Raw genomic sequence first — 12,980 nt, 5'->3', positions numbered from 1 at the left:
ACAATGTAAACTGAGGAACAGAACTGAGACAGAGGAGAGATCAAAGGGACCAGAGGAAAAGAGGACAGAGGGAAAGGGGATGATAGGATGGGATAAACCTGAAGGGAAGGGGGGAAGGCATTATCAGGTAGGGGGCAAGGGAGATGTTGAGGGTAATATGGGGGAGGGGTGATGCATTCAGGGCAATACTAGAATCTATGTAAACACAATAAATTAAAATCAGTAATAAAACAAAAAGAGAAGGAATGCATTTAAAAAATTTAGCACTGCCTCTCAATTCCCAATACTACATCTTTTTATAATTCAAATGAGATACAACACAATAGATTACTCAGGGAAGATAGTCTAGCAAGATACAGATGACCATTGGTTACAATGCTATATAATGCTGGGGGGGGGGGAGCACTGCTCTTTGAGAAAGGAAGAATGTTGCACACACAGCGGAGGCCCCATGACTGTTATGTAGACGAGACTGACCACTCAGCCAGCACCACATTTTTCTGTTGGCTTTCCAAGTTGTGATATAGGCTACAGACTATTTTAAGAGTCACAAAATGGGGTGACTGTAGCTTTACATATGGGAAGATCACATTCAGGACTTGCTTACAGTATTTATTTTAGTCACGTTAGATCAACCAATCTTTTAATTGCTTTACTGAGATATAATAGGTATGTAATAAATCACATTTAAAACATAAAATTTGATATGTTTTAGCACTCATGAAACCATTGCCACAATAAAAACATTGGTCAATCAATTTATTTTTGCACTTTTAGCTATTATAAACCTATCTGTGTTAAAATTGTAGAAAAAAATTTTTATTTTCAATTTAGAAATCCGTTACCCGATTTTCTGTTCTGTAAACTAGTATTTCTACAACGGGATATTTTATTACGTGATGTCTCTTAGGGCATAATTATTGCATTAAGAAGTATACTTTATAAAATTAATTCCATGTATGATAATAATCTAAAAGAGCCCATCTAAGATGACAGAAGCTTTTGACTGTAAATGAGTGTCTTATCTGTGGATGCACAAAAGCTAGTGATTTATTTATTACTGTGCTATGTCGCTAAACTGCATCTCAGTCTTTTCACCAGCAACAAGCAGAGAGTAAAGGGTCAACAGTTGGGGCTAGTGTGGTAGCAAAGGCCCTCAGGAGGAATTTTGTAATAAAGCAGCTACAGGTACCTGGGTCAATCATTTAACTTTTATGGTTCCAGTTTTTTTTTTCTTTTATTAAATAAATATTACTATACAGTAAGATCTGAGTTTACCTGAAGTTGTATGTATTTATTCATGCTTTTTATGTTTAATAGTTCTTAATTAAACATATACCCCTGCAAAATTACAAGATTTAGTTTTGGCTAGCCTGCAGGTAAATGTTACAAAAGGAATGTACTTCCTCTGTCTTGAAGAACACAGGAGCCAGACAAGACACAGCTCTATATGGCAGCCCAATCAATTGTACACTTCCTGTGCCACCAACATGGTTCCTTCTGGCTGCTTCTCTAACCTGACAAATCGCTCCAATTCCCCGCACAGGACTATGGGCTCTCTCTTCCCACACATGCAATGTAGGGACGATTATAAATAAATCCCAGTCATTTGACAGCACCATGCCCAGGGCTGTGCATTTTCTGGGACTAATTGCTTAGGGAAAGCCAATATTTTATTAGTGTAAGTCTCATTCCAGTCTACATAGTAATTATATGCTAATGTTTTTTGAAATTAATTCAGAATCCCCCTCCCCCCATTGCATTGCAATAAAGGGCAAAGAAGCTGAGATTTAATCACATTGTCATTGTCTTCTGGGGGCTTAATGTAAGATTTCTTTTATACATGAACCAGGCCATCGATTCACAGCACTTGCTGACTTCTCTCACTGCAACAATACAGTCCCACAGCAACAAAACTGCTGGCAAATGTCCTGCCAAAAATCAGCCACCACCAGGGCTCTAGCAGAGTAGTTTCTGACTTAAAAGAAGCTACAATGTATGTTCGACCAGTCTCTTTTCTACCTCCTATAAATTAGCCTCAATTTAGGGCTTAAAACAATACAGATCAACTATAAATAAAAGGAGGCTGTGAGCAAAGTAACAACCTAACAATAACAACAAAGCAATAATGAGAAGTAATAGGAGCAAATGTAAAAATAATCAAGACAGGGATCACTTTACCTCAATTGAGGAGAGCAATCACAAAAATAAACGGAGTGTGGGTGGATAAGCAAATACACAGATGTGCTCTAACCTGGAAATCTAGTAAGTATAATCTAAAAACCCACCCTTTGTGCCCCTACATCTGGCAGTGTCCTTCTACCACCTAATACACCCACAGCACTAGCCAAAGAACAGCTGCAGTAACACTGGCTTTACCTTTCCTGGCACTCATCCTGAAATCAATTTCTTCTCAGTTCAAAAGCACACTGGATTGAATACAAGTGCTATATACAAATTCCTCACACATCACAGAGAAACGACTGAAATTTTTTTCTCATTTATAAAAAGAAAGCAGGGAATGTTTCCCACAGGAATTTTCCCCCTTGTCATCCCTGACCTAGAGCCAAAAGTCACATGAGAAGATGGGTAATAACGGCTTAAGAATCCAGTGTGTGCATCTGCTCATTCCCTCCGCCTTTCAGAATGCTTCATGGAGCCGCTGAGGAGTAAGAAGACCACTTCCCTGGGACATCCTTTCGGAGACAAATGCATTAATATAAATAAACTAAAAAGAACTGAAACACACAGATCCATGCAAAATATTATTTTATAAATGTCACGGGAAATGTATTAAGGTATTACTGTGTGGGGGATACTATGGCAAAACTTGACACTGTCCTCTCTCATTAATTCTCACCACACCCTCTGAGGTTGCTGTCATACAGTCACTAGACTGTCAGTTCTATGAGGACAGGTACCATGGAGTCTGTTCATCAATGTAAAATCAGCCCCCTGTTCAAGGACTGCCTCCAAATGACAGACGCACAGTGAGATACCTGCTTAATGAATAAGTAATTTCCATTTCATAAAGGAAACCGAGGGCCATGTGATGTTAGAATGTATTCAAACACATTTTTATCTTGTTATTTTATACAAGAGAAATTGAGGGGAGTGGAGAGCCATTAACTTATTGCCATGTTTAGTCTTCTTTCTCTTTTCATTTCCAAATGAAGAGTTGCTGAATAGCAACAAAAGAGCCAAATTCAGAAAGTCAAAGGAAAGAGTAGGAGGGGTCCAATATGGCGATTTGTTAATATCTGTGTAAACCCAGAAGAGCTCTCCTAGCCTCTAGCCTGGGAAACAGGTATCTGAAGTTTCTGTCTGTGAGGGAGGAAATACAATCCAATTAACAGTGCCAGGTGCTCTGTTAAACTCTTTCCACAATGCAACTAATACCAAAAGAATTGATACAAGTTAAAGTAGGTTTTCTAAGTCCAGTGCTCTATGCCCTTGTACACAGTGTTGACCTTCGAGTATGGCCTGCGAGACACTTACTACTCTGCAGACACAACTCATTTGTATCTAATAAAATGTCAGACAGAAAAATAAAATACCAGTGCTCCTTTTGGTCTGGATCCCATGGGCTATTTCATCCTGAGTCTAGTGAAATAAAGAGAATACAACTAGAATCTTCATGTTCCAAATTATAGCCTTTGGAACATTTGCATATACCATGCAAGGCAGAAAAATCTGTGTGCAGGCACGTATAACACAACAAAGTGATTAAATATGCATGATTTCCTAAAGAACAGAGTATCATAAATCAGAATTCTCATGGATCTAAACAAATAGGGTTTGGTTGAAGTACCATGGGGAACACAGTATACTTCAAGTGGTAAGAGCATGGATCTTAGGTCTAGCAAGTCTGGGTTCTTATTGAAACGTAGTGATTTTGTTCTGTAATATTAGGTAAGTTACTTATACAGTTTTCTTATCCATAAAATGAGGATAACAATAGTGTTTACCATCTAGGGCTTTTAAGAATATTGAATACAAATGTGTGAGTGCATAGGTAGAGTGCTATTAATAACTCAGTAAATTAGCTTTTGTTTTCATTAATATCACCAGCACTGTCACTTAAGTCTCATCTCTAAGGAAGTCTATAAACATTAGCCAAAGGAAATGAACTTGAAGCAATGAATTATACTAGTTAATATATACTGTCACCTTTGATTTTTATTCATTTGATGATTATGCTAGTCAGTGTTTTCATGATGCTATATTACAACAGAAGATGAAAAGAAAAGTAATTCCAGACCCTGGCCAGCTGGATCAGTGCATAGAAGGTCAACCCCACATATGGACATCCTGGGTTCAATTCCCAGTTAGGGCACACAGGAGAAGTGACCATCTGCTTCTCTCCCCCCCCCAAACCTCTCTCTCTTCTCCTCCCACAGCCAGTGGCTCAGTTGATTGGAGCACTGGCCCCGGGCACGGAGGATAGCTCATTGGTCCAAACATCAGCCTCAGGCACTAAAAATAACCTGGTTGATTCAAGCATCGGCCCAAGACAGGGGTTGCTGGGTGGATCCTGGTTGGGGTACATGTAGGAGTCTGTCTCACTGTCTCCCCTCCTCTCACTTAAAAAAAGAAAAGTAATTCAAAACGTGACATTTTTGTGGAAATAGGATTTAGATGAGGAGAAACTATCAGGTTTGGAGGAGTAGGGTGATACTAATGGTCTCACAGTTGTGTCTGACCAGCTTTGGCTACAGATATTATTAGGCAAGTCAAATTGTGAACGACAGTGAATTGTATTCTGAGTCTGAATCTGAAGAGGAAATCATAAACTCATTTTAAGTAAGCATTCTGACTGACATTTGGTGCTTCTGTGATTTAACTCCCCTTGATGACCAAGTATTGGAGCATTCTCTCCAGGAGGTTGAGAGCACACTAGTTAACAAAAAGCTAAGAAGCCAAACAGCATGCCAGTAAAAGAGGTTACTGTGTCTGATACCAACTGATATATTAGTTGTTGCCATTATTACATTTTTCATTTTGTAGTGCAATAATCTTGTCATGTCTGTTTTTTTCTCTAGATTGTGAGCTATTTATATGAACTGAATATATTCATCAATTTTTCTGTGTCCAATTCTAAGAGATATTAAAAAAATATTAGCTGCATTCCATATTTTTACTAAAATTGGAACAATACAGAGAAGATTAGCCTGGCCCCTGCACAAGGGTGACACGCAAATTTGTGAAGCATTCCATACGTTTACTAAAAATATATTAGCTGAATGAATAATTGAACAAGTAAATGAAGATCAAACTATGTTAAACTCAGAACAGACCCTGACTTTAAGTTTAAGAAAATATGAATAGCCTTTCAGTTTATTATGAAATCATCCAGAGAGTAATTAGCAGAGGATCAGTAACCTCCTTCGCTTCTTTTATCTCTATCCTGTTCCTAAATAAGGAACTTATGCAGCCTTAACCCACATCATCAATTTCACAGATATTAACCATTCTTGACAATCAGATCACAAGATTTCACTGGCTCTATCACCTTCTCAAGAAACTAAATGACAACAACAAAAACAAATGTCATAATTATAGTTAATTCAAAACCCAGATCATTTTGATAAGTACTAACAATATTAGATTAATAATAAAATTAGTTTTAAACTTTTTAAAATTAATATTAAAAACAAGCCTTAGTCTTTTAATATGTTTCCATGAGATTTTACTTGAGTGCCTAAATTATTTTGAGAGATTAGTTTTTACTCAAGCAACAAATAACATTTGCAAGCAACAATATGACTTTTATTTTTGCCTTGAAAAAATTATTTTGAATAGTTCAAGAAAATATAATTTGTCAACATTCTTCCCCTTCACCTCATTTTATTGTACACTATGCCCTGTACCTCTTCATCTTACCAGAAGAGAAATAAAAATATATATGCCCCTTACCTCTAACAGTTCATCTCCAATTCTCATTCGTCCATCCGTGGAGGCGGGTCCTTCTGGGTTAATTCCCACCACAAATATGCTCATGCGTGACCTGTCTTTATTGCCAGCAAGACTGAGTCCAAGTCCATTCTTATCCTTTTCAAGTTCAATAATGTGCAATTCTCCAGGAAGATCTGCATATCTTTGCCTGATTTTTTCTATTAAAAAAAAAAAGACAAAAAGAAAGTTAAATACAGTAGTTTGGGTTCGATTCCTGGTCAGGACACACAGGAGAGGCAATCATCTGCTTCTCCACCCCTCCCCCTTCTCTCTCTTTCTTCTCATCCCAAAGCCATGGTTCAAGCGGTTTGAGAGAGTTGGCCTGGGCACTGAGGATGACTCCATGGCCTCTGCTTCAGGCACTAAAATGGCTCAGTTGCTGGAGCGGGGCCCCAGATGCGTAAAGCATCACTCCTAGTGGGTTTACTGGGTAGATCACAGTTGGGGCACATGCTGAAGTCTATCTCTGCCTTTCTGCCTCTCATATAATTAAAAAAAAAATACAGTGGTTAAATTTATATTACAGAGATGCCAACATTTCCCTATCCATACTGTGATTACTCTACAATGAATGGTCCCTTTTTGAGAATGAAGTACTTGAGGTCATTCATAGCCTTATGCATAGGATACAGTTAAAAATTATTTTATATCTAAGAAAGTTAGTTCACCCACAAAACCTTCCCTAATTGCTCAGTTTCACACTGGCCTAGACTTTCCATGTGCTATTTTCTCACATAAGATGGGCAAAACAATGTGGTGGAAACCCAGGCCTCCTCCATGCATTCCCTCCAAAAAACTGGGGTGGGGGGAGACAAAGAATATTTACTAAGCGTGAGCTATGTGCCAAGCAAAGGAATTGGTCTTTGAGATATTCTGAACAACACAAACATGGTTCCTGTTCTAATGGATTTGCAGTCCAGTTGAAAAGAAATCAACAATTAATTCTAAATAATTGCATTTTTTAAAAGTATACAAAGAGAACAAAATAATATTGAGTGCTATGTGAGTAAAAACAAGGGAATCTAAGAACATTGGTTTAGAGATTAGCTCTGAATTCAATTCACAAATCTACCACTTATTCAATATCCAATAATCAACATATTATTTTATATTTATGGAGTTCATGTGTGAAATGGGTATTGGATTACCCCCTGCATGGATGCTGGAAAAATGAACTAAAGTACATGTGAAAGAACTCAATGATTCATGGCTTATAGGCATCCTGTAATTCTTTTACTCAATCTTCTGTCTCACCTTGCTACCTCTATTTTATGGTAAAATTACCTATTTTATATTTTAAGATTTGGATGGCTATGCTTCAATTGCATTGATCCATGCAACAAAATCACCTAGCAAACGCAAAATACAAGAAGAGAGAAAATAGCAACATAAGACCATCTATTAATGAAACAGAAGCATCACCACCAAACCAAATAAAATAATAAACTAAATGGAAGTACTACCATAAAAGTCAATGAAAGTAAAACATAGTTCTCTGAAAACATTAATAAGATAGGCTCTGCAAAAAATAATCAAGGAAAAATAAATTTAGTATAAGAAAAGGAAACTAACTGCAGACAGATTTTTAAAATAACATTAATAGTACATAAATATACTAAATGTTGATACACTTTAAAATATAACAAATTTCTCAAAAAATTTAAAATGCCACTTTTAGTACAAGTATAAATGTAATACTGTAACAGACTAATAATTATTAAAGAAACTGAAATGATCAAGGACATTTCCTTTCAAAAATATCCCAGTCCTAGATATGTACATTTGAATTCTATCAGATTTCAAAATAGAATAAATTTTTATCCCATGTAAAGCTGTTCCAAAATGTGGAAAATGTACAAAAAGTTATCTGCCCCTCCCCCCTTTTTGGTGACAGAGGCAGAGAGAGAGAGACAGAGAGAAGGACAGACAGACAGGAAGGGAGAGAGATGAGAAGCATCAATTCTTCATTGCAGCATCTTAGTTGTTCATTGATTCCTTGTTCACTGATTGCTTTCTCATATGTGCCTTCACTGGGGGGCTAAAGCAGACTCAGTGACCCCCTGCTCAAGCCAGCGACCTTGAGTTCAAGCTGGTAAGCCTTGCTCAAACAAGATGAGCCCGTGCTCAAGCCGGCAACCTCAGGGTTTCGAACCTGGGTCCTCTGCATCCCAGTCTGACGCTCTATCTACCGTGCCACTGCATCTGCCCCATTTTTTAAGGCTGGTATAATTCTGATACTGTTTCCAAAATAAAGACAAGTCAGGAAAAGAAAATTGTAGTCTTATTTAAAATCACGGACACAAAAATTGTTTTTTTAAAAAGTATTTTAATTCAAGAGTCAATTAAAAAATATTTAATTTGACCTCTATGATATAGCCAAATATTTGATCATTATCTGACATAAGAAAAACATATTCGTACAATTCAATATGACAATACATTATAAAGAAGAGTGTAGTCCAGGAATGCAAAGATAGTTAACCATCAGGAAATTTTTCAAGGAAAATCACATTCATAAACTAAACTAGAATAACAGAAAGATCATATTAATAGATGAATAAAAGCATTCTGAGAAGGTATAACATCTACCTAAGATTCTTCAAAAACTCCAAACTCTTGGTGAATTGAAACAGAAAGTACTTTCTGAATTTAAATTTAGAAATAAAAATAATGTAACAAAAGTTATTTGCACTATTTAAAAACCAACGGGGAATATACAGAGAACCCCAATAGAAATCTGGTCAAAAGACATAAAAAACTCCAAAGGCTCACAGACATGTGAAAAGACACTCAAATTCATTAGTAATTATGGAAATGCAAATTAAAATATCAGTTTACACTTATTAGACTGGCAAACATCCAAAAATTGGATCATTAAGCCTAGTGGAGACAGGAGGACAACAGAATCCTCACACACTGCGGTGGGAGTGTTGAGTGGTGTAGCTATTCTGGAGAGTAGTCTGGCACTACTTAATCAAATTAAACATACACAAACTCTATCAACGAGCAATCTCACTCTTGGGTATATATATCCTAATGAATTCTTATACAGGTCTCAAGGGGCAACTGGCTGATGTTTATTACAATGTGATTTGAGATGGCAGGAAGCTGGGAGTAATCTAGGTGTCCATCACTGGAAGAGGATATATGAAATCTGGTGAATGAACGTAACAGTGTACTATCAGCCGTGAGAAGAAATTCATTGTATATATTGACAGAGAGGGATTTTAAAACAGTGCTGAATGAAAAGGAGGAAAACTAGAATGGGGTCAATACCATTTATACAAATTAAGATTACTGCACAAAAACACACAATATATATTTTGGAAGCAAATATACAAAGACACAAATTTAACACATTAGAATGATTAATTATAGTGGAAGGAAAAGTAGAAAGTAAGGGCAAAAGGGTCAGAATTCAGTTCAAATCCCTAGCTAAAGCACTGGTTCCTTGGACGAGTCACTGAACCTCTACAAACTGCAGATTTCTTATTTATAAAATGAGGTTGCCTGATCAGGCAGTGGTGCAGTGGATAGAGCGTTGACCTGGGATGGTGGGGATCCAGGTTTAAAACTCCAAGGTTGCCGGCTTGTGCACGGGCTCACCAGCTTGAGCACAGGGTCACTGGCTTGAGTGTGGGATCATAGACATGACCCTGTGGTTGCTGGTTTGAGCCCAAAGGTCACTGGCTTGAAGCCCAAGGTTGCTGGCTTGAGCAAGAGGTCACTGGCTCAGCTGGAGCCCCCTGGTCAAGGCACATATGAGAAAGCAATGAACAACTAAAGTGCCACAACAACCAGTTGATACTTCTCATCTCTCTCCCTTCCTGTCTGTCCCCATTTCTCTCTGACTCTGTCTCTCTCGCTATAAAATGAGGTTGTTACCTTCAAAACAGATGTTACTTAAAAATGCCTGGGACATTGGGTCTAAATAATGTTAGGGGTAAAATACAACTATGATTTTGTTTCCATAGCTTAGTTATGCTGAAGTTTCAAGTTAGTATTGAGTTAGCAACAAAGCAACTCTTTTCTTAACTTTATTTATCTTGAGGAAAATTCAGACTTGTAAAAGGGAGCAATGGTTCTCCCACAATGGCATGAAGAAGGCACACAGTCCTCCAATGAGAATCATTAGAGGAGGGGCTGGCCTCATTTTCTCCCAGGTTCTCATCTCTGAGTTTTACATATTAAGGAGTTGCCAGGACAATCACTGCAGATTTGGAAGAATTACACCACTGGATCTAGTGTTTGTCCCATGGGACACAGACCACTGAGGTGGCTTTAAAATTGCATGCTATTTAAGTGTAGAATTAAAACCCTTTAACCCTTTGTATAGTTTCAATTTGGGGAGATGAAAAAAAGTTCTGGAATGGATGGTAGTCACAGTAGTACAACAATGTGAGTGTACTTAATGCCACTGAACTGTACACTTGAAAATGGTGTAAATGGTAATTTAGTTGTGTATATTTTACCACAGTAAAACAAAACAAAGAAACCCCTATCCACAGGCTTAAAAGACCTTCAAAAATTGGTTCTCTTATCAATATCCCACTAAGGGACTAAATTATAGATTTATTATCCTGAATTTTTGAAATCAGCAGCCCTATTTTTCTGGCCAATGTTTTGTAATCTCACTACTATAAACCCATTTATTCAATTAACAAATATTAACTGAATCCAAATTCATGTCAGGTTTGTGACATAAAGGACAAATTATTGAATTTGTTTGTAAGGACCTTAAAATCAATCATTGGGGACAATAATACATATGATTAATTATAATTTAAAGAGATAAGAGCTATAATAAAAATATCAGCAACTGAAGTCACCCATCTATTCATATTTTACTGAGCTGTCAGGAAAACCACCAATGTCTGCAAACTACACTGAGTATTTTAGATACTCTAGTGAACTCTTAATCGATTGGTTAAAATCTTCAATGCTTAACGCCAAAAACCTCATTTTAGTTGACATTTCCAATGATCCAGCATCCAACTTCCTCCAACTTGATTTGCCTAAACATGAACAAATGAGTTACTTAGCTCTCCTTGATGTATTTTATTATTATTATTATTTATGGGAGGAGAGGGTAAGCTCAACATGCTAAAGCTCCACAAAAAAAGCAAACCCTGTTATAAATAATGCTGCAATGGACATTTATAAAAATAGTCACGAAGATGTAAAGTACAGTATAGGGAATATAATCAATTATATTGTAATAACTGTGTATGGTCAGATGGGTACTAGATATGGGTTGGTCACTTCGTAAGTTATATTAACGTTTATTCACTATGTTGTACATCTGAACATAATATATTATTGTATGTTAACTGTAATTGAAAAATTAAAAAGAAGCATCAACTCATTGTTCCACTTTGTTGTTCCATTTAGTTGTGCACTCATTGATTGCTTCTCATATGTGCCCTGACCGGGGACTGAACCCAGGACCTCAGGGTGCTGGAACAATGCTTTACCTACTGAACCACCCAGCCAGGGCAAGTGTCTTAATCTTTCAATATAATTTTTCATTTCATGCTTAAAAATCACTCTATCAGATAAGAATCATCATCTCTGCATTCTAGGTGTGGGAAATAAGATTCTCATGTTAAATATTGCCCAAAGGTCACCAGCTATTGAGGTAATAAGGATACAAACTCAGTTTTGTATGTCTTCACAGTACTATCTGAAAGTATCTTTTTAGATTTATTTTTACTTCCCTATTGTAGAATATAAACTTTATGAGGTTCCTTGTAAATGCAGCTCACTGCTGTCTTCTGTATCTAAAACAGTGCCAGGTATATATTAGGTGGTTAATGTGTGCAATATTTGCCTGTTGAAAGTATAAAAGAATGGTTTCTAAGGTTTTCTTCAACTGTTATGCTATACTATTAAACCAATGCCCCAAACAATGAGACAAAAAAGTGACAGAGACCTAAAAGCATTAGAAACAAAACATTTTCAGAGATAATGCATTCTTTCAGTTAAAAGAAATACAAGAATAATTTCTCCTTTAGATTTGGATTCAAAGGTAACAAAACCTATTAAGACCTTCAGAAAAACAAATAACAAAATGTACATTTTCTTTTAAAATTATCTCTATTAAACCAAAGAAACTTGAAAAGCAAAAAGGTTTATCTTTATCATTTTTTTTCAATGCATCCTAACACAGAAAGAGCAATAAAACAAGAAAAGTACCAAATGCTTGTAACACATATGCTCTTTAAACAATCTTCAGTTAAATTTTTATTGTTAAGGTTTTCCGACCTCCGAATTCAAATTATCCTACAATTTTTATTTAGACTCAACTAGAAGAGGCTTAAAAAATGATAGGGTCTAACTCTTAGGAAGTTTAAATGCAATGTTTTCACCATATCATGGAATGAGAGACTTTTAATCCAGAAAAAACAAACCAAGAAATCATATAAAGCTACCTTCTCTTAAAGCACCCTCCTACCTTGGACTTCATTTTATTTTATTTTGTTATTTTTTCTTATTTTGAATTAATTCTTGAGGCACAGGGAGCCCCTTGGTGACACCCATTACTTTTTAGTGATGGCTCCAAAACCTTCCTAAAAGACAAATCTGATGAGCTGTTTCAGTTTTTAATTTTTCTTCTTTACAACTTCTGACGCTGCTGGCCACTTCCTCCTTGGAGACCTTTTGCTTGGTTTCCATGACCTCTAGTGTCTCTTCACCTCTTCCCATTCCCTGTAAGTCTTCTCAAAGTTTTGTCCTTCATTGACTGCTCCTGTATTATATACATCATGTCCTTGAGTTATGGGTTTGGTGTCTGTGAAGCCATAATAGATTCCTTGCACTGATCGATTGACTGAGTTACTCACACAGTCATGAACTGGATCTGTGCATGAAGCCTCATAACAAATTCTCATGACTCAACCCTCAGTGTCAAGGTCATATACTTGGGGGAAGCCTTCTCTCAGCTTCCCGAGTCCAACTGAAGTTCAACCTTCTACCTGAAATATCTTATACCTGGTATTTATCCAGCTCTAGAGCTATTCCCATTG

General features: G+C 36.7%; 1 protein-coding gene and 1 non-coding gene across 9 annotated transcripts in view; one reads left to right on the top strand and one right to left on the bottom strand.

Moving 5' to 3' along the window:
• PATJ (PATJ crumbs cell polarity complex component) overlaps positions 1-12,980 on the bottom strand; it is a 411,472-nt gene that overhangs the window by 169,939 nt on the left and 228,553 nt on the right. For all 8 annotated transcript variants that reach the window (XM_066376436.1, XM_066376440.1, XM_066376442.1 and 5 more), the window contains one exon: positions 5,917-6,113. In XM_066376436.1, the coding sequence (XP_066232533.1) occupies positions 5,917-6,113 (197 nt within the window). The remainder of the gene's footprint in view (positions 1-5,916; positions 6,114-12,980) is intronic.
• Positions 5,116-5,223, top strand: LOC136401940 (U6 spliceosomal RNA). The gene has a single exon (XR_010750863.1). It is a non-coding gene; the product is annotated as a U6 spliceosomal RNA (small nuclear RNA).

The sequence above is a fragment of the Saccopteryx leptura genome, chromosome 3 (assembly GCF_036850995.1).
Source record: "Saccopteryx leptura isolate mSacLep1 chromosome 3, mSacLep1_pri_phased_curated, whole genome shotgun sequence".
NCBI classification, from domain to species: Eukaryota; Metazoa; Chordata; class Mammalia; order Chiroptera; family Emballonuridae; genus Saccopteryx; species Saccopteryx leptura.
Note: the sequence above shows the minus strand (reverse complement) of the source record. Positions and strands in the feature narration are given on the sequence as shown.